This window comes from Linderina pennispora (assembly GCF_002104995.1).
Source record: "Linderina pennispora strain ATCC 12442 chromosome Unknown DL89scaffold_5, whole genome shotgun sequence".
Lineage (NCBI taxonomy): Eukaryota > Fungi > Kickxellomycota > Kickxellomycetes > Kickxellales > Kickxellaceae > Linderina > Linderina pennispora.
Genome location: NW_024468253.1, coordinates 946,876 through 964,848, shown reverse-complemented (window position 1 = coordinate 964,848; position 17,973 = coordinate 946,876). Strand labels below are relative to the sequence as shown.

The 17,973-nt window shown below is 55.8% G+C and overlaps 11 protein-coding genes across 11 annotated transcripts; 3 read left to right on the top strand and 8 right to left on the bottom strand.

Annotated features, from left to right (window-relative positions):
• Positions 1 to 385: 385 nt before the first annotated feature.
• DL89DRAFT_222700 (uncharacterized protein) lies at positions 386 to 3,095 on the bottom strand (the record flags this gene model as incomplete). The annotated part of the gene is made up of 4 exons (XM_040884597.1): positions 386 to 670; positions 719 to 959; positions 1,214 to 1,981; positions 2,794 to 3,095. Coding segments are annotated over 4 exons (1,596 nt in total), but the record flags the coding sequence as incomplete, so codon positions are not given.
• Positions 3,096 to 4,370: 1,275 nt separating this feature from the next.
• DL89DRAFT_278071 (AAA-domain-containing protein) lies at positions 4,371 to 5,386 on the top strand (the record flags this gene model as incomplete). The annotated part of the gene is made up of 2 exons (XM_040889491.1): positions 4,371 to 5,306; positions 5,336 to 5,386. 2 exons carry the CDS (start codon positions 4,371 to 4,373, stop codon positions 5,384 to 5,386), a joined length of 987 nt encoding a protein of 328 aa, XP_040744415.1.
• Positions 5,387 to 5,428: 42 nt separating this feature from the next.
• Positions 5,429 to 6,148, bottom strand: DL89DRAFT_266950 (uncharacterized protein). Its single transcript, XM_040887316.1, has one exon. It carries the CDS (start codon positions 6,112 to 6,114, stop codon positions 5,521 to 5,523), a length of 594 nt encoding a protein of 197 aa, XP_040744414.1. The 5' UTR covers positions 6,115 to 6,148; the 3' UTR covers positions 5,429 to 5,520.
• A 535-nt stretch (positions 6,149 to 6,683) lies between these two features.
• On the top strand, positions 6,684 to 7,262 carry DL89DRAFT_204480 (uncharacterized protein; the record flags this gene model as incomplete). Its single annotated transcript, XM_040884050.1, has 1 exon — positions 6,684 to 7,262. A coding segment is annotated over one exon (579 nt), but the record flags the coding sequence as incomplete, so codon positions are not given.
• Positions 7,263 to 7,745: 483 nt separating this feature from the next.
• Positions 7,746 to 9,188, top strand: DL89DRAFT_245653 (pyruvate dehydrogenase kinase; the record flags this gene model as incomplete). The annotated part of the gene is made up of 2 exons (XM_040885091.1): positions 7,746 to 8,173; positions 8,303 to 9,188. The coding sequence occupies 2 exons, from the start codon at positions 7,746 to 7,748 to the stop codon at positions 9,141 to 9,143; spliced, it is 1,269 nt and encodes a 422-aa protein (XP_040744412.1). The 3' UTR covers positions 9,144 to 9,188.
• DL89DRAFT_266948 (uncharacterized protein) lies at positions 9,183 to 9,765 on the bottom strand (the record flags this gene model as incomplete). Its single annotated transcript, XM_040887315.1, has 2 exons — positions 9,183 to 9,533; positions 9,715 to 9,765. The coding sequence occupies 2 exons, from the start codon at positions 9,763 to 9,765 to the stop codon at positions 9,183 to 9,185; spliced, it is 402 nt and encodes a 133-aa protein (XP_040744411.1).
• A 55-nt stretch (positions 9,766 to 9,820) lies between these two features.
• Positions 9,821 to 10,324, bottom strand: DL89DRAFT_266947 (uncharacterized protein). Its single transcript, XM_040887314.1, has one exon. The coding sequence runs from the start codon at positions 10,043 to 10,045 to the stop codon at positions 9,842 to 9,844; it is 204 nt and encodes a 67-aa protein (XP_040744410.1). The 5' UTR covers positions 10,046 to 10,324; the 3' UTR covers positions 9,821 to 9,841.
• A 1,538-nt stretch (positions 10,325 to 11,862) lies between these two features.
• Positions 11,863 to 13,509, bottom strand: DL89DRAFT_266946 (uncharacterized protein). Its single transcript, XM_040887313.1, has one exon. The coding sequence runs from the start codon at positions 13,481 to 13,483 to the stop codon at positions 11,870 to 11,872; it is 1,614 nt and encodes a 537-aa protein (XP_040744409.1). The 5' UTR covers positions 13,484 to 13,509; the 3' UTR covers positions 11,863 to 11,869.
• Positions 13,510 to 13,765: 256 nt separating this feature from the next.
• On the bottom strand, positions 13,766 to 14,406 carry DL89DRAFT_292424 (uncharacterized protein; the record flags this gene model as incomplete). Its single annotated transcript, XM_040890305.1, has 2 exons — positions 13,766 to 13,939; positions 13,972 to 14,406. The coding sequence occupies 2 exons, from the start codon at positions 14,404 to 14,406 to the stop codon at positions 13,766 to 13,768; spliced, it is 609 nt and encodes a 202-aa protein (XP_040744408.1).
• Positions 14,407 to 14,700: 294 nt separating this feature from the next.
• Positions 14,701 to 15,777, bottom strand: DL89DRAFT_141190 (uncharacterized protein). The gene has a single exon (XM_040883441.1). The coding sequence runs from the start codon at positions 15,510 to 15,512 to the stop codon at positions 14,856 to 14,858; it is 657 nt and encodes a 218-aa protein (XP_040744407.1). The 5' UTR covers positions 15,513 to 15,777; the 3' UTR covers positions 14,701 to 14,855.
• DL89DRAFT_141184 (uncharacterized protein) lies at positions 15,777 to 17,105 on the bottom strand. Its single transcript, XM_040883440.1, has one exon. The coding sequence runs from the start codon at positions 17,020 to 17,022 to the stop codon at positions 16,042 to 16,044; it is 981 nt and encodes a 326-aa protein (XP_040744406.1). The 5' UTR covers positions 17,023 to 17,105; the 3' UTR covers positions 15,777 to 16,041.
• Positions 17,106 to 17,973: the final 868 nt, after the last annotated feature.

The window sequence follows — 17,973 nt, the reverse complement described above, 5'->3', positions numbered from 1 at the left end:
TGGTAAACAGTGTGCGTGCTGAGGGCTTCGCGGCTGCCGTCGGCTGTGCGCCTGGCTGCTGCGATGCAGCAGGACGGCCAATCGGCAGCAGAAGGCCACGACGCGCACCTGCCCGGCTGCCGGCCCGTGGACGGCCAGTTTTGTGCAGCGGCAGCAGCGTTGAGCTGCCAGTGTTTGACGGAGTAGCCGATGCAGTGGGGCTGGCTACAGACACGGTTCCAGACTCGCGCGGCAGCTCGTTTGGGTCGGCAGAGAACCGCACCAGACCGCCCATGGTGCCGCGGCTCGTGGTTGTGGCCATGTCCAGCGACGAGAGGTTCGGGCGGCCGTCCATAGTGCGACGCTCGCTGACCGATGCCGCCATACTGCGGCGCGACGCCTTCTCGATACTGATCTTCTCGCGGTTAATGCGCTGGCGCTCCTTGACATCGGTGGCTGTAGAGTGCAGGTACTGCGTAATATCCTGGGCGACACGCGGCTCGCCCACCTCGTAGCGGTAATTTGTCAGTACTGTCTCCTGTTGCAGGATGTTGAGACTCGACATGCCCGATGTGGTCTCGAGGAACTCGGCCAGGTCAGGCAAGGTGGTCAGACACTGCAGGAGCTGCACGAGCTCGACCAGGGGCGCAAAGTACTGGTCGTATAGGGTCGCGGCGCTGTCGCTGGCAGACTCGGTTCCCGCGTGCGGAGCCGGCAGCTGGGGACCGATCTTGCGCACCCAGTCGCTGATGCTGGTAGCATTCATGCGGATCTGCATGGCGCGCGACCGCGAGCAAAACTCGCGAGTGGTCAGCACGCGGTTGAACATCTCGTAGCCCAGGTAGCACAGCAGCTGCCGCACAATGCTGTAGGATACAAATGAATGCACCTCGCACATCTGCAGCAAATCCAGCAGACAGTCCAGGATATATGTGATGGTGCGCGGCGATGGGCTCCCAAACAGGTCGCGGGCATCGCGGCTGGGCCGCGCCATCACAAATGTGTCGCCGGAAGACGACCGCATGTGCGAGTGCTGCCCACGTGCCTTCTCCACGGCAGTGATCCACTGCGGGGCTTCGCCGGTGCTGTCCTCGTTAATAGCCCGGGTTAGGATACTGCTGCGGCGGGGCCGGACCAGAGCGCCCGCCCTTGTTCACGGTGGTCTGCGAGCGTCCGCAATGGGCGGCCGTCAGAGCTCTTGCGGGTCTTGTCTGCGCTGTTGCCAAAGAAGAACATGGTGAGCCGCTGCGACTTGTCGGCCTCGAATTTGACATCCGCAAACAGATCCGGCATTGCATCGTATGCCAGCATGGCGGTATCCAGCAATGGCTCAATGTCAGCCTGCACAGCCTTGGTCAGCAGCGCGTAGGCGTCCTGCATGCACTCGGACAGACGGCCCTGGGCCTCGCTGGTGATCTGAACCAAAGCCTTGTCGCGCTTAAAGTAGTATATCAGGGCCTGGATGTTGGAGATCCAGAACGCCAGATCCACCGGACTGCTCTTGTGCGACTGCACAGCGTGGATAATGGCTGCAATCGCGTCCGACAGGAACGACTGCAAGAACTCTTCGGTCTGCAGGTGATGGGCGAACCGCGTCGACAAGAAGATCACGCTGGCCGGCACAAACTTGTGCTCGCCGGTAACACCGTCCTGGATCCAGCGCTCGGGCTTGATCTCACGCACTATCGCATGCAGCAGCTTCGGGATGGTCTCCTCGGAAATCACGTACATTTGGTCGAGCTGCAGCGTGTCCCAGTCGAACTTTGCCGGGCCGTCGTTGTTCCCATCACCGTCCTCCGAAAACCCGCTGTCGCCGTTGCTCTTGAGCTTCTCCTGGTACTCGGCCTTGCTATCCATCGTAAGCGTGCGCAGGCGGTCGCCAAGCTCATTGGCCGCTGCGGCCTCGCTGTCGGATGTCGTTATTGCCAGACCCAGCCCATCGTTGGCCACGCGGCTTGTGTTTCCCGACATGCCGCTGCGGTCATCTGTCGACACCACCGAGCTGCCGCTCGTGCGCTTGCCCGGCACGAACGGTGCTCGCCTGCAGCATGTCCAGCACGCTCTGCCCGCGGGTGCCGCGGGTCCTGGGTGTGCTAATAGACGAGTGTGGACTGCCCGGCGGTACCAGGTCGCTGTGGTCAAACTCTGAACTGCGTGGCGATAATGCGCGCTCCGCAGACAATGCCATGGCCTCTTCCCGGGGCGATGGCGCATCGGAAATGGGCCGGAAGCTTTCTGTGTCTGAGCCCGAGAGATTCGACGACGCAATGTTCATTGCAGTGTGTCCGCGGGCCGTCTTGGCCGATGACGAGGCCCCGTGCTCGAGCAGTGTGCGCACCAGCTCCTCGTCGTGTTTTGTCGTGGCCCACATCAGCGCTGTCCAGCCAGCTACAGTTGGTAGGATTTGGGGAGCCGATAGCTATAATCAGCATGGCAAGTTCACATCTGGAGGCTGCTTTCTAAATTAAGGCCCACCCGCGCCTCTGCCCATTCTGCGGATGATATGGAATAGCAAGTGGTCACTGTGGATATAATGTCCGGCTCAGCCTTTCTCCACACCGCCTCCGCCCCCCCCCATCGCCCACAAACCTGGAATGGAGACGGGCTCTTTTTTCTCCAAAGCGAAGGGGAACTGGAGTGCAAAAATAAGCCCGCGCAAGCTAGCAGCAGCAGACGGCACCACCCATTACGAAAAATAACAATGGGCAGTAAGGCACCCTCCGCTCCTCCTCACTCAACCAGCCCGGCGACGTCAAAGGTAGTAGAGGAAAATAGCGCCAACAGTTGGATATCAACAATTGTCAAGACTTACACTTGTCCTGGGCATCCACGTCGGCGCCATACTCGAGCAGCATCTCGGCTATGCTAGCGTGACCAAACGCCGATGCGCAGATGAGCGGTGTGCTGCCTTCCTCGTCACGGTAGTCAATGTCTATCCACTTTACTCCCTCACAGGACTCCCACAGGCGCTGCACCTGGGTTATGTCGCCGTTGCTGGCCGCCCGCGAGAACCGCTGCGAGAGCTGCGCGCGCTTGGCGTCGTCTGGCAGCGCTGCTGACGAGATAATGCCGGCCTCGCTCTGAAAGTCGTCTGAAAGGAAGCTGGCGTCGGTCATTGTGAAAGGTCGTGCTTTTTTTTTGAAGAGTATGTGCAGAAGAAAGTGGCTGGAATAGTGCCCAGAAAAATGCAAATATAAGTGGTGTCGATACAGAAAGATAGAAAGAAGAGCGCTTGCTTATAAATTCAGAAAGGGGAGACGAAATGTAGAGAAGGGAGGTGCGAGATTGCAGCGAGCCTTTTTCCAGAAACGCAGCCTCCAGCGCCAGAGTCGCGGGGTGAGGGGGAGCCAGAAACACATCAGTGTTGGTGATCGTCGAGGATTATTTACTGCACTTTCCCTCTTCTATTTCCTCACTCCGATAGTGTAGAGCGTGCAAGAGTCGTGCCCCAGTCTCGATTTCTTTGTGCCGAAAAACAAGGCATAGCCAGAGTGAGGCCCGCCGCTGACTGGCCAGCACGGCAGGGCGAGCCACTGGTCTCACAGTAGAGCCCATGTTGACTGACCGGCTTGTTTCGTAGCAGCATCTGCTCGCGATATTAAACCACCGGGCCTGGCTTCCCCTCGCCTTGAAGCCAGTCCATCTTTCTAAGCATGCACCTGACAATGCGCTGTCCACAGCACGCTTCGTGTCGATCGTTTAATAACCGGCCTTGATGCCTGGACCTTGCGAGAAACAGGTGTCGAGGAGGCACCGCCAGAATGAACCGCATGGCGGGACTCTGCGTCATCGAGCATGCTTTCTTCTTTGGCGATGCGCCAGACACGCGGAGCATCGTGTATGCCGTCATCTGATTCGCGCTCTGGCTCCAAGGATACCTGCAACCTCTGCCCTTCGCGAAGTCGCTGGTCGTACAAAGCCAGTGGGTAGAATGGCCCGCAGTTCTCTGAGGTTACGCCGTGAACAACACCGAAGCGAGCGCTGAACACAATCGCGTGAATGCGAGACCAGTGGCTTAGCCGGCGATCTACTCTTCCATCCCCTGGATGGCTGTCAAGGTATACATGGCTGGGTGGTATGCATCGCCTGCTCAGCGCATAGTGGCGTGTGCTGCTGCTGCTGGCTGCTGTGCTGCCTGCTGCTGCATGTCCCTCCCTGGATTCCAGGCAGCACGTCTCTGCAATGCGCCTTTCTGTTGCTCCGTTCCGAATCTGCCTGCTATTCGCTGAAGCGCAGGATTGGAAAACTGCCCAAACAGCGGGCCGTTTTTTTTTTGAGGTGATCCACGTGAAAGCCTTGGATTCATGCCAGCAGTGAGGTTCTCAGAGCCCTCTTGGCACTGCATAAAACCTTTTATCTCATTTCCATATTACCTGACTTTTTATAGAAGAATGCAGCCCCAGACGCGCAAAATCCTCATTGACACAGTGTACATTGTGGCGACGCAGGTGCTGGCATACTACGGAATCCGGTACCTGCTGTCGAATTCGCGCGGCGGAGCAGCCGAGAACCAGGGACAGAAGGAGCGGGGCAAGGCGGTAGCGAAGAAACTCAACCTCTCAGGGCTCAAGCTCAACGAGTATGAAAGTACAATCATGGGCGAGGTGATTCTGCCCGACGACGTGCCCGTGTCCTTTAGCCAGATTGGCGGCCTCGACGATATCATCCAGGACCTCAACGAGTCGGTTATCTACCCGCTCAACCACCCTGAGCTGTTCACGAGCCCCTCGGGCCTGCTGGGCTCTCCCAAGGGCATCCTGCTGTATGGCCCGCCAGGCTGTGGCAAGACCATGATGGCGAAGGCGCTGGCGCGCGAGTCGGGCGCAGTGTTTATCAACCTGCATCTGTCGACGCTCCAGGACAAGTGGTTTGGCGAGTCGAATCGCCTTGTGCGCGCAGTCTTCTCGCTGGCGGAGAAACTTCAGCCTGCGATCATATTCATTGACGAGATCGACGCGTTCCTCAGGACACGGGCGTCGACCGAGCATGAGGTCAGCTCGACCATGAAGGCCGAGTTCATGACGCTCTGGGACGGCCTGACATCCGCAGAGGGCTCGCGTGTGGTGGTGTTGGGCGCTACCAACCGGCCCAACGACATCGACGCGGCGATTCTGCGCCGCATGCCGAAGCAATTCTACATTAAGCCGCCAGTTGCACAGCAAAGGAAGCAGATTCTCCAGATCATGCTCAAGGACGTCCAGCTGGAAAAGGGCTTTGCGCTGAAGGAGCTTGTTTCGGCCACCAAGGGCATGTCGGGCAGCGACCTGAAGGAGATGTGCCGGAATGCCGCAATCAAGCCGCTGCGAGAGTACATCAGGTCGAACCCCGTCGAGCTCCAGAGGTACAAGGAGGACAGCCGGCAGCAGGTGGGCGGCGAGGTAGCGGTGCCGGAGAAGCCAGACATTAAGCTACGGCCGCTGCGGGTCGACGACTTTGACATTCCAACCCGGGTGCACATCAATTCGCTCGGCCAAGCATACAATCTCAGCGAGCACTTCAAGGGCATTATCGAAGATGAAATGGATTAAAATGCTAATGTAATCACACCTGCTCCTTGCCCCAGTTCAGGCCATAGCGCGTGTTTGGCGCCTTGTACTCCTTGATCGCCTGGATCGCCTCCTCGGGCGTGTCAACGAACTTGATGATGTCGCGGTTCTCCTTCTGCACGAACCCAGCCTCAACCGCCTTGTTGATGAACTCCTTCAAGGCGTCGTAGAAGCCATTGGTGTTCAATACGATCACCGGCTTGGAGTGAATCGACAGCTGCGACCACGTCGTAATCTCCAGCAGCTCCTCCATGGTGCCGAATCCGCCGGGCAGCGAGATGAATGCCATCGCGTGCTCGTTCATCAGCGACTTGCGCTCGTGCATGCTGTCGACGGTGATTGTGCGGCCGACCTCAGAGCAGCCCTCGAGGCGGGTCAATGCGCGCGGGATAATCCCCAGGACATCGCCCTTGTTGGAGCTGACCGAGCGCGCCACACGGCCCATCAGCCCACGGCCGCCGCCACCGTAAACCAGACCGTAGCTCGACTTGGCCAGGAGCTCGCCCAGCTGGTTCGCCACCTCGTTGTAGGAGGCGTCGGGGCTGTCGTGCGAGGCACAGAAAACACATACGAGGTTGCTGGAGGTCATGGCTATTCAGAGTAGTTGGCAGGGTTTAGAGAACTGAAGTGTGCTAGGGTATCGGCCGCAGTTCCGTGGAGTCCTTTATAGAGCTCTGCAGTTGGGGCGGCGCTGATGACCAAACAGCGGACACTCTGACCGTCTTGTACGACAGAGAAGCGATGTGCCATCAAAGATTTGCACTTGGAGCAGCCATCTCCTCACGCATTTCCGAGTGATTGGTGGGGTGCCAGGGCGAAGCGCCAGATGACCAGCCCGCCGTTTCAACGTCTGCATGCGCTCATGCTAGCCATGCACATACTGACATGCCCCAGTGTGCCTCAGAGACACCCATGTTATGTGTCCCCGAGTAATTTGGGCACGCTGGGCAGAGAAGAGGAGCCTGCAGATACCGCGGGCAGCATTTCGCTACAATCACCATAGTAATTACGCGTGGCACTGAGAATATGAAGTAAGCGTGGGATCGGCACGCCACTGTGCCAGCTCATTTCCAAGACAACTCAGCTCGTTTCCTCGCCCACAGCATCACTCACATGGCCACCTTGAAAAAGCCCACTGGGACCACGCAGCCGACGCACTACGAGTGCTGCCTCCACGGCCTGGTCGCCACGGACCGCGAACCACTGTTGCGCACGCGGCTCGAGGCGCTCTGCGGCGACACAAACGCGACGCACAAAGAGCTGTACCACGAAATTAGCTGCATTCCGTGCATCGAGACACCGGTCGGCCCGCTGCGCAAAGAAGACGTGATGCTGCGTCTCCGCATCGAGCGCGACCCGTCCGACCCCCTGAATGACTCGCTGGCCCGCAGCTCGGTTGTGCTGTATGGCCACCCTGAGCCGCGGTCGAGCCGCGGGGCAACTGTGCGGCCGGCAATCTACGCGCAGGTGGATTCGGACAACGCCGCGCAGTTTGCCAGTCTGCTCGGCTACAAGTTCCACTCCGAGTATGTCCGGTCCGGGTACTGGGTGCTGTACCGGAACACATTCAAGATCATTGTTAGCCGGATTCTGGCCCTGCCTGTCAAGGGCGACATCCAGTCGGCTGTGCCCATGGACGAGTCGAGGAACTGGCTGGTGCAGATTATTGCCGACGCCGTGGGCCAGGAGCAGGTGCCGCGCATGTGCGAGCAATTGGACGAAGTCAAGGCGCTGCTGGAAGACTACGTCGAGCTGCTGGTGGTCGACCACATCTACCTCCAGAACAAGATTCCGTACAGCTAAAAATCAATAAATGGCCCAGCCCCGAGTCCGGTCTGTGTAGTGTCCCGAAGACCAGCTTGCCACCAGGCGCTGGCAATCAAAACGACGTGCATTTCCTTATCGTGCAACAGCCCATATGCGGATACGGAGTGCTGATAACCCTTCCATGTCCGGAACTTTTTCCCGTTTTGACCATTGCCGGCCTAAGCATGTGCTGGTGCCCGGGCATGGAGAGCGAGATGGCCACCCAGCGATTGCCTAGATACGGCACGTGATTTTCAGCAGCGATAAAGCCGTGCCCGCCTCAGAAAAGCAGTCTCGTCATCAGCGTATAAATTGCTGCTCTCATCCGCCGCTTTCTATCTCCTCCATTCCTGCTCTCTCCCTCTATCTTCTCTATACCTGTACACCACTATTTTATTTTATTTTTGCCTCGCTATGTCCGGAATTACAAAAGAACTCGCCACAAGAATTGCCCACTTTGCGCGGTTCCCGCAGACTGGCGTCTCGCTGCGCCAGATGGTCGAGTTTGGCCAGAACCCGTCGCAAGGCACGCTTCTGCGCGCTGCCCAGTTCCTCCACGACGAGCTGCCCATCCGGCTTGCCCACCGCGTTGTCGAGCTTGACTCTCTGCCGGACGATCTGAATCAGATGCCGTCGGTGTTGCGCGTCAAGCGCATGTACATTGACTCGTTCAACGAGCTAATCAACTTCCCGAAAGTGTCGGAGCGCATACGAGAGGCGGTCAAGGCCTCCACAGTACAATCAGAGGCTGAGTGGAGGCAGCTGCCGAGGAACGCACCCAATATGACGCACTTTGACCAGCCAAAGAGTGCGACGCATTGGATTCCGTCGATTCAGCACCGGTAGGTAGATAAGCAGACATTTCCCACACGGCTTTTGCGCTCATTATTCTCATCCCACACTTCTTATCTCCTTCAATCTCGTCGCCTACGTGTTTTGATTCATTGCCCACTTCCATTTACTCGTAGTAGCTACCACTACGATGTCAAGCCGACAGAGCTGCCGGTCGAAGTGTCCGAGTACAACCGCAGTTTTGTGCGCACCTTGGAGACCATCAAGCGGCGGCACGACCCGGTTGTCACCGCATTGGCCCAGGGCGTGGTCGAGTACAAGAAATTGCGCGGCCGGAAAACCATCGACAACCCGGTGCAGCACTTTTTGGACCGCTTTTACCTCTCGCGCATCGGCATCCGGATGCTGATCGGCCAGCAAATCGAGCTCAACCAGCAGCAGAAGCACAAAGACTTTGTCGGCATCATCTGCACAAAGACACGCATCGCCGAGGTTGTCCAGGAGGCCATCGATAATGCCCGCTTTATCTGCGGCGATTATTACATGCTCATGAGCGTGCCCGAGATCGAGCTGCACTGCCCAAAGGAGCTCGAGTTTATGTATGTCCCGTCGCATCTCCACCACATGGTCTTTGAGCTGCTCAAAAACTCGCTGCGCGCTGTCGTCGAGCTCTACGGTGACGAGGCTGACAGCTATCCGCCCATCAAGGTCGTGATTGCCGAGGGCAACGAGGACATCACGATCAAGGTGTCTGATGAAGGCGGCGGCATCCCGCGCAGCGCCATCGACCAGGTGTGGACGTACATGTACACGACTGCCCAGACGCCGATGCTTGACCCCGACTTTGACCAGTCGGATTTCAAGGCGCCATTGGCCGGCTTTGGCTACGGCCTGCCACTCAGCCGCCTGTACGCTCGGTACTTTGGCGGCGACCTGAAGCTGATCTCCATGGAGGGCTACGGCACCGACGCCTACCTGCATCTGTCACGGCTCAGCGATAATGAAGAGCCCCTGGCATAATTGTTCCACTATGTATTTGAAATATGAATCCCCATTTGCTTACTCCTCGTCCTCAAAGTCAAAGAACCGCGGCTTGCGCTTCTTCATCTTGGGCGCCCGATGCTCGCTCTGTGCGCGCATCAGTTCGACGATCTCGTCCTGCAGCGCCCGAGTCTTTTGCGAAAACTCGTCTGAGACTACCAGCTTTTGCATATTTGTCCGCTTCTTGTTCTCGCGGCGCACCTGTGGGTCATACCGCTTTTTTGGCTTCTCGACCTTCTCCACCTTGCCCGCCGTTCCTGGTGTCTTTGCGACTGTGCGAATAAATGCGTCCAGGTTCTTCTTTGTCTTTTGCTTACGTGCCTGCTTCGATGGCTTGCCTTTGAGCAGCGCATTGAGAACTTGCAGCGACTGTTTAGGATGACATTTTACAATAAAAATATAAAAGAGATCGTGAAGCCAAAAATTTTTTTTTACTCAACAGCGAAAATATCAGCTTTGGAAAATTAGTTTTGGTTTTGATAGGTCGGATTCATGCTTGTGGGATTGGATGAGCATGCTTTGGAGAGGCTGATATCCGAATTCCACATACGCCCCGTTCGTCATCACAAAGGGATACATGCACATTCGTATTCGAGTCCATTTTATATAAATAGGCAACACTGCCAAACCTTTCTCACCATACCCACCAGGGTGGCCATCAACACACTTTTTCTCTACTAGTCTTCCCACATCTTTTTAGCGACAGGATATTCGGCGACACTCAAACATGTAGCAAGACATGTATACCATCGCCATATGCTATTTCGCTTCATTACCATATTCGATGGCGCTATGGGTTTTGAAGTTGGTTGGGTATTATTACCGTTGATTAGTTGGAGTATCCACCAATCAACTTCAAAGCACTTGGGGTTATCGAGCATGGTATTAGAAATAATATATCTATACTATTTGTTGATACGTGTATATGTGTGTTTGAAGGTATATACGGTGCAGAGCTTATAAGTTTTGAAAGGAGGATCCTATTTAATCATAGGAGAGAGAAGTGCAGAAGGACAATGATCATGGCATGTTGCCCTTGTTCTACTGCTGCGCAAGATCTAAGCATACAGCGAACGGTGAAAATGGGCGACATGCAGCGTTCGTGGTTTCTTTTTCCTTATCCCCTTTGCTCCTTAGTTTAGAAACTTTATTCTAAAAATTCGTATACCTTCAGATCCCCTCAGCACTTTCCTATCGCACCATATTTCGCAACAGTATGTCGAAAGTTGGTTGTGGCCTTTGATATCCGTAGATGATATGCGTTCTCCTTTGAGTTCGACAAGTGATGCCATGTCGTGCCACCTAGCGTGCTCATTCTTGCACCACCTCATTGGAAAGATGCCAATATCTGGCTTGCCTTTTCCATCGATTTCCTTGATTGATGCAACCAGGCAATCCAGAGTGCACGCACCGGGAACCAACCCGTTGAGCTCCTCAACAGAGTCCTCCTTATGCAACTCCGTGCCTTCGAGTACAGTGGTGTTTCCAACTACTGGGCTGTGACTCCAGCACCTATCTTCGAATCTGGAAATAGTGTTCTCGGCGAGGTTAGCGCTATCAAGCGGGAATCTTCACAAGCAAGGCTCGCAGCTTAAACCCATTAGTACATCAGTATGATCCACACCTGAAAGCCACTCCTTTTTGCACTTTGCACCCCGATACCGACACGTTACCTTGACTACGTCTGGTTTGTGTGAGTATATTTCACCCATTGCGTAGGTTGAGTCCTATATAATGTACAATAAATTGGGCTATTAATTCAGCGTGTTTTGGCGGTATGGAAAGTGTGGTTTTGAGTTTTGAAAAGGTTTGCTATTGAACAAAAGAGGAAACCAAGAAAAGGAAAGACAAAGGATATTTGGCATATAGCTCCATCCTCATGACGTGCAACTTTTCGTCACCGGTTTGATGTAACCAATGCATGTAGTAGGGAGAGGCCACATGCTAGACGGTTGAGTCCGGTCCACTGATTTTCTACAGCAGGATCAGAGCGCCCATTTTCACGCACCTGCCGTATGATAGTGACATCAATCATAGTGTTATTACCAATGCCTCTCCTAGCCGGTACACAGCAGTTCAACATCACCAATACAGACATAGACGACAGTAAATACACTCGTACATCTGTAGAAAATGAGATACAAACCGCATCATGAGCGCAGTACCGATAGCCTCACTCGTATATTATTCTTTAGCACATTGCACTTGATCTCCCCCAGTACGCCTTCAGTGATATTGACTAAGCTCACCTACTGGAATATCTCCACTACCAGCACGGATCACTGCAGACTACCTGACAACCAGTGTACACACCGTCACCAGTCGTGGCACTCGATTATGTCTGTCATTTCGAACCACACAGTCCAACTGATATTGCAGGCGGATATTATGCCGCTGCTAAGACGCGTGGATGGGCTGGTCGCCAGAAGAACCGCATGTTCAATACCTTTTCGTCTGTTTCGCGGTCCCAGTCTATGTAGTCATTGTATGGTATACTGGCTACATCTGACTGCAATGGCGAAATATAGCTAAAACACAAGGTAGGCCGCGATTCTGCAACCAAGCTAATGGCATATAGATTCCAATCACTTGAAAGTCATGGTTCAGGGTCTGTTAGTCACCAGGAACGTAATATTTTACAAATTAGACTGTGAATATAATCTGGTTTCACTGGCTAAGTGCGATTTACATCATTTTTGCAACATTTATTGAGGTGGACGATAGAATCTCTCGAAGCTGTCAACAAAAAGGATATTGTGAATATGCGGATATTCCTGCATACTATCTTGATTGAAGTGGTCCTGGGTGTCTTGAAGATAAAATTCTGGAACTCGGACCTCTTTTAGTGTGACGACGTTTGCGATAAACTCATAGAGGGGATAAAGGTCAAATACCAGCGGGAAATGAGATGTGCTGTAAAAGCATTCGAGGTATCGCAAATTACAGTTAATAGAGTTGTCTGGTGAATATAGTGAAATACCATGTTGCTTATCATATTGGCATTGCTCACCATCTGTAGTGATAAACTTTACACGTAGCTCTTCCAATAGGGGTAGTTGGGATAATAGCCGATAAAGTGTGGTGCGGGAAATGAAGGCAAGTATATCTAACTTTTGCAAGTCTAGCCAACAAACAGTATTAATAGATACTGGGATATAATGCTCAACTTCAAAAGCAACCTTTGTTGCAACTGAGAATGAGCTGAATATGGTCTCTGTGAATGTGTTGTACATTTGAGTATCCTCGATAGAATTGTTGCTCAAGCGTATTGACACCTCTTTGCTAAATGGAAAGCATAGGTTCATTTGTGTAAGAACATCAATAGTACTGACGATATGGAGCGAATCAAGGTGTAGCAAAAGAAGAGGAGCGAACAGGTGTGTATCTGAAGGAGGAATGTCAGACAACAGCAACCGCTTAAGTTTCGGCATATGAATCTTCCGTAAAGCTGCTGCATATGGATGTGTAGTACTGTGGCTGGAAATTACTGTCTTCCAATCAATTGGTGTGGTTGAATAACGTAGCGTCATACTCTCAAGCTCTGAGAAATAGAATGAGTCATTGCTCTCGAAGGAAAAGCACCTCCACGAGAAATTAGAAGGAATATCTAGTAACTCCAATGTGCGAAGATTCCGTGTAGCTATGTGCGGAAGTGTGGTCTGTCCTGAGCTCAAACGAAGAGTGAGGTGGGTAAGCGAGCTAGAGAAGGAATGGTGTGTGAAAATAATTGAGGCTCCGCTGATATTTAGAGTTGATAGTTGATGTAGTTTCAAATTGGCAAGTCTGGCCAGTGGATGCGTGGTATAAATACCAGGTGGATGAATTATTGTTATGGATGTTAAGGTCGGTAGATACGTATGAAGGTATTGGTTAGCGGTGTCACACATATCAGCACTAATTTCCACCTTTCTTCTGCTGTTTATAAAGGGAGAATGTAGGTTCTCGTATATGCCCAGGTTGTAAATTGATGACCAATTTGCTTTGTGAAATAGACGCTCATCTAAAAGTTTGATAAGATGACCAGAGGCAATATATCTGCTCGGACATCTAATATGAAGGTGTTGAGCATACTTTGATAGACCATTATCTACAATGAGCCTGATGTTGGATTTGGCTGGCGATGAAGTAGACATGATAGTAATGAATGCGCATTTATAGAGTTTCGGTAAAAGCATCCTCCGCCATTCTCTGCAGACCCAAGCAAGACCAAAATATTCAAGTTGTTCCCTCCTAAGCGAATAGAGAGTAGAGAAACCTCTAATGGCGTATAAAAGGACTCTCTCCAAGGTCTTTCCGTGGATGCTGTTGAAGGTGGCCATGTTTAAAGTGTAGAAAAGTGCAGAAAAGTGCAGAAAGTAGAGGTGAGAGACAGGTGCTGGAAAAACGGCAATTTTCGGTTCATGTTAAGCATATTTTGAAAAGTCTTCCTCTGCACATATCCCCTTTGTCCTGCACACTATACCAGCGGTATATCATCAGATTTATATATTATTAATAACTAATTAAGTGTCGAACTACGCAGTCATTCAATGTCATCAGATACAGGTATGTATTGCAGTAGATATAATCATGTATTGGCCGAGAAAGAAATGGCTACCACATCATGAGCGCAGTGCCGATAGTCTCGCCCGCATATCATCCAAGTCTAGCTCCTCTTCCTCTTCCGCTTCTTCGACCATGGGCACATGATGCTTCGGCACCTCGTTCTTGACCTTCCCCAGCACGCCCTCCGTGACCTCGGCCAGAATGCCCTCGACCTCCTCGTCAGCCTCCTCCTCCAGCCCTCCTCCTCCATGCCCTCGAGAACATCCTGGGTCATTTCCTCGATAATGCCGGCCTTCATCATTTCTTTGGACATCTCCATCAAGGTCATCTGCAACTGCGGCACGCGCATCAGGGCATTGACGGATTTCATGACCTGGGTGGATTTCTGCAGACTGCCGGCAACCTTGAGCACGGCGACCTGGCGCTGGAGCTCCAGGACGATCGAGTTCAGCTGCGCCTTGCTGGTGATGATGCGGTCGCGCTGGCGCCGGCTGCGCACCAGCTCCTTGGCCAGCGAGCGGCAGGACGCGGTGTCGTTTTTCTTGGCCAGCTGTCTGATCGATCGCATTACCTTTTGCTCCTCCATCTGGATGTTGCGCGTTTGGCGGTCGAGCGCGCGCTCCTGGGCGCGGATGCTCGCGCGCCACTTGCGCACCATCTCTTCAGGCGTCGGCTGCTTGCCAAAAATCTTAAACATTGGAAAAGGAACAGAAAGGGATTATATAAAAAAAATTCGGTGTATAATACTTCGCACTAGCCGCTCGTGCCAAGAGCAGCATATGGCGGGCAGTGCTTGGCGCATGGGTCTTATGGTCAGTATGTTTAAATTTTACTGATTGATTATCTCCTATTCGTAGTGGACGGGACAGGCAGGCGTACGCTGCAGCCATTCGGCAATGCACTCGAGATGGTACGTGCACAGGCAGTTCAGGCGGGCGACGGTCTGGCCAGGCTCAAAGTCCTCGAAGCAAATCGCGCACTCCTGGCCCAGCAATTGCGTGTCGCCGGCCAGCCGGTAGGCAATATACTTGACGCCCATTGGCGACCGCGCGGCGCGCACTGAATGCTCGGCATTATGCACAGGCGGCTGGCGGTCTGGAACAGGACGCGGCTCAGTCTCGGTCGGTGACAGACGGTCGAAGAAGCTCAGGAAGCCAGTGCTGCGACGCGGCAGCTCGGGCGACTCGGCGCTGTGGTGCGGGCGGGCGCCCTGCATGCCAGCCGATGCATCTTCGATGCATTCGCGGATATGGCGCTCCTGCACTTCCTGCCAGCCCTCGCCAGGCATGCGCACCATATGCTGCCACACAGCGACCCAGTCCTTGTCGCATATCGGACAGACGCGGATACTCGATGAGCTGCCGCGCCGGCGATGGCGGTGGGTCGGGAGATCCCGCGACAGGTCGTCCTCGGCGGACCCAAAGATCGTATAGGCGCTCTTGATGGTCCCTGAGTTGTGTGGCACGGCTGGCAGCGACACGATCTCGTGGTCGATGGGCGGGGCTGAGCTGAGGGCCTGGGCGCAGGCATTGCATACGCGCTGGCTCGCGCAGCTGCCAGCACGAGGCGCCGCCAGACGGATGCACTGGCTGCGGAGAGTCGGCAGACTCGCCGTAGTAGCCAGCGGGCGAGACGGGCGATGCGAGCAGCGCGCGCTGGGCAGAGCACGCGTCGCAGAAAACCTAGGCCGCAGCGGCGGCAGTGGTGGCGACGCAGAAACAGAGTGAAGCGCCGGCCGTCCTGGCGGCAGGTGGCCGTGGCCTCGTCGGGCTCCCAGGCAGACTCGGGCAGACACTGGCGCATCAGCACTGCTGACCGCAGGTCCTTGCGGCGCCGGCTCAGCCTCCGCCTCCACCTCTTCGATATTGGCTGGCAGTGGCTATGGAGGTGCTGCTCTCGTTCTGGGGGCTGCCCTGGCTGCTGCTGGCTGGCCCCTCTGCAGGTCCTGCCTCGGCGACAGTGGCTTTACCAGCGAACTCTGCCGCATCATCGTCGCTGCGTGACGCCTTTGCTGGGTTTAATGTCGTGCACGGTTTTGTTAAATAGACGGTCGTCGTTGTCATCATCGACGACCTCGTCTCTGGGCGGCACAACTGCAGGCGTGAATTCTCTCTCAGCCTGCTCCAAGTACGCCTGCATCTGGCGCTCGACCTCAAGTGGATCAGTCACTGACTCGGCCAGCGGGCGGTGAGGCAATGGCGGCGGAGCCACATTATCGGTAGGCTCAGCAACAATACCCAGCGCGTTCTCTCCTTCGTTCAGTGCCTGGCACAGCTCGTCCTGGGTGTCGGACTGCAGGCCGGTGGCCAATACCTCTGCGCGCCTGAGCGCATCATCGGCCTAGCCTGCGCGCCTCGTGGCGGCGCTGGTCATTCTCGTCGGTGGAAATATTGGACAGAAGCACCGACACGGCGCTGCGGGTCTGCTCGAGCTCCAGGCGGTGCTCGACAGCAGCATCGGAGGTGGAGATTTCCCGCGTGGCATCGAGGATGGTCCGGGCAGTTTCCAGGTAATCAGGCTCCAGGGCGCGCGCAGCCTCGTCGCTGGTGATCTTGGCAAGCACCGGGTTGGCAGCGATCACGGCGGTCGGATCGTCCAGCGGCACCTGGCGCTTCATGGCTCTTACCCACTGGCGGCGCCGCACGCAGTCGGCAGCATCGGATGGGGCATAGGGCGCCCAGGCGGTCTCGGGGGAGTTGAAGCCATGGCAGCTGTACTGCCAGCCATTGCGGTCGGTGTGCTGCGCGACCGAGCCGTCGCTCACCACTTCTGGGCGGCACCCGACGAACGGCGCCCAGTCACTGAGCCAGAACCAGTCCATGCCTGAGTCGGCATGCGGCAGCGGAATGTCGCGCATGCGCCGCGGGACCATCTCGGAGTCAGTCATGGGCGCCGGATCGCCGGCGATCAGATTGGCCGCTGAGAAATCGGCGTCAGCGAACGGCGCCGGAGTGTTAGCACCCGACGACTGCGCCGAGTCTTGGCGCGCGCGCGCAAAAAACGACAGGCGGTGGGCCAGCGCGCCCATTGGCAGTGCCAGGTGGACCGGCGTGGGCGCGCGGTGGCTCGCTGGTTCTCGAACAGACAGACCAAGCTGGGTGGTATGGACGCGCATGGGATCGTACGGCTCGCTGGTCAACTCGGCCCACACGCGGCGCTCGGCGGTTTCCAGCAAGTAGCAGACGTGGGCGTGCTGGGCTATGGCGGCCACGTCGTATGCGCACTCAGCAAAGGCGTTGTAGGCCAGGGGCTGGGCGCTGTGGGCCAGCAGACTCTGCACAATGGCGGCGTGGCCGGTGGACGCAGCGTTCATCAGCGGCGTGTGGCCCTGGCGGCTGCGCGCATCGACCAGGGCGCCGCTGGCCACCAGGAAGGCAGCGGTCCGCACGTGGCCGCGGCCCGCCGCATTGTGCAGCGCCGTCCACCCGTCGCGGTCGCCGCGTCGCATGTCGGCGCCCGCGCCCACCAGCCACTCGACTGCGTCCACATGGCCGCCATACGCGGCCTTCATCAGCGCCGTCTCGCCCTCGCGGTCCGGCAGATCCACCACCGCCCCGCCCTCCTCGCACAGCTCCCGCACCACCGCCGCGTGCCCGCGCGCTGCCGCATAATGCAGCGCCGCCATGCCCGTTGCCGCCACCGCCTGGTTGACGCTCAGCTCCCACAGCTTCTCCTTCGCGGAACTGCTTCAGCAGCCGCCGCACCGCCGCCAGGTCGCCGTGCTCGCTTGCCTGCCGCAGCTGCGTCTGCGCGTCCACTGCCATTGGGCTGAGCTGCGAGGGCGTCGCTACCTGCTGCACAGCGAGCTTGGGCACTGCCTTGCGTGTTGGATGTCTGCGAGCTGCTGTGGTTGGCGCCCAGGCTGCGTGTCCCCGACTGTGTTGACGTTGCGCTGGCGCTGCGGTTGGCGTCGGCAATGATGGAGCGCAGGCTCTCGCCCACTCGGCTGTCGGCTTGTCCGTAGTATGGGTGCACGCTGCCGGGCACGCTGGGCGCGACAAACTGCGGCAGCGAGTCCCACAGGCGCTGCTCTGCTATGGAGAGTGTGCATGGGTCGGGCAGTGCGAGCTGGCCGGCTGTCAGGAACGCGCTCTTTTGGCTGCTGGGGCTGTGCGGTACGCTCAGGCTGTTTCGACTGTCCATTAGCAACAACAAAAAAACCGAAGTAGAAATATGAAATAGTACAGAGAGGAAGAAATATTGAACAACAACAAAGTGGAGGCAAAGAGTGAGCGTGCTGGAAACGTGGCCTGTGGGGGGCATG

Coding starts and splice junctions, on each gene's coding strand:
- DL89DRAFT_141184 (XM_040883440.1), bottom strand. CDS start 17,022: ATGAACGCTGCGTCCACCGGCCACGCCGCCATTGTGCAGAGTCTGCTG.
- DL89DRAFT_266950 (XM_040887316.1), bottom strand. CDS start 6,114: ATGACCTCCAGCAACCTCGTATGTGTTTTCTGTGCCTCGCACGACAGC.
- DL89DRAFT_266946 (XM_040887313.1), bottom strand. CDS start 13,483: ATGGCCACCTTCAACAGCATCCACGGAAAGACCTTGGAGAGAGTCCTT.
- DL89DRAFT_141190 (XM_040883441.1), bottom strand. CDS start 15,512: ATGCGCCAGTGTCTGCCCGAGTCTGCCTGGGAGCCCGACGAGGCCACG.
- DL89DRAFT_266947 (XM_040887314.1), bottom strand. CDS start 10,045: ATGCTCGATAACCCCAAGTGCTTTGAAGTTGATTGGTGGATACTCCAA.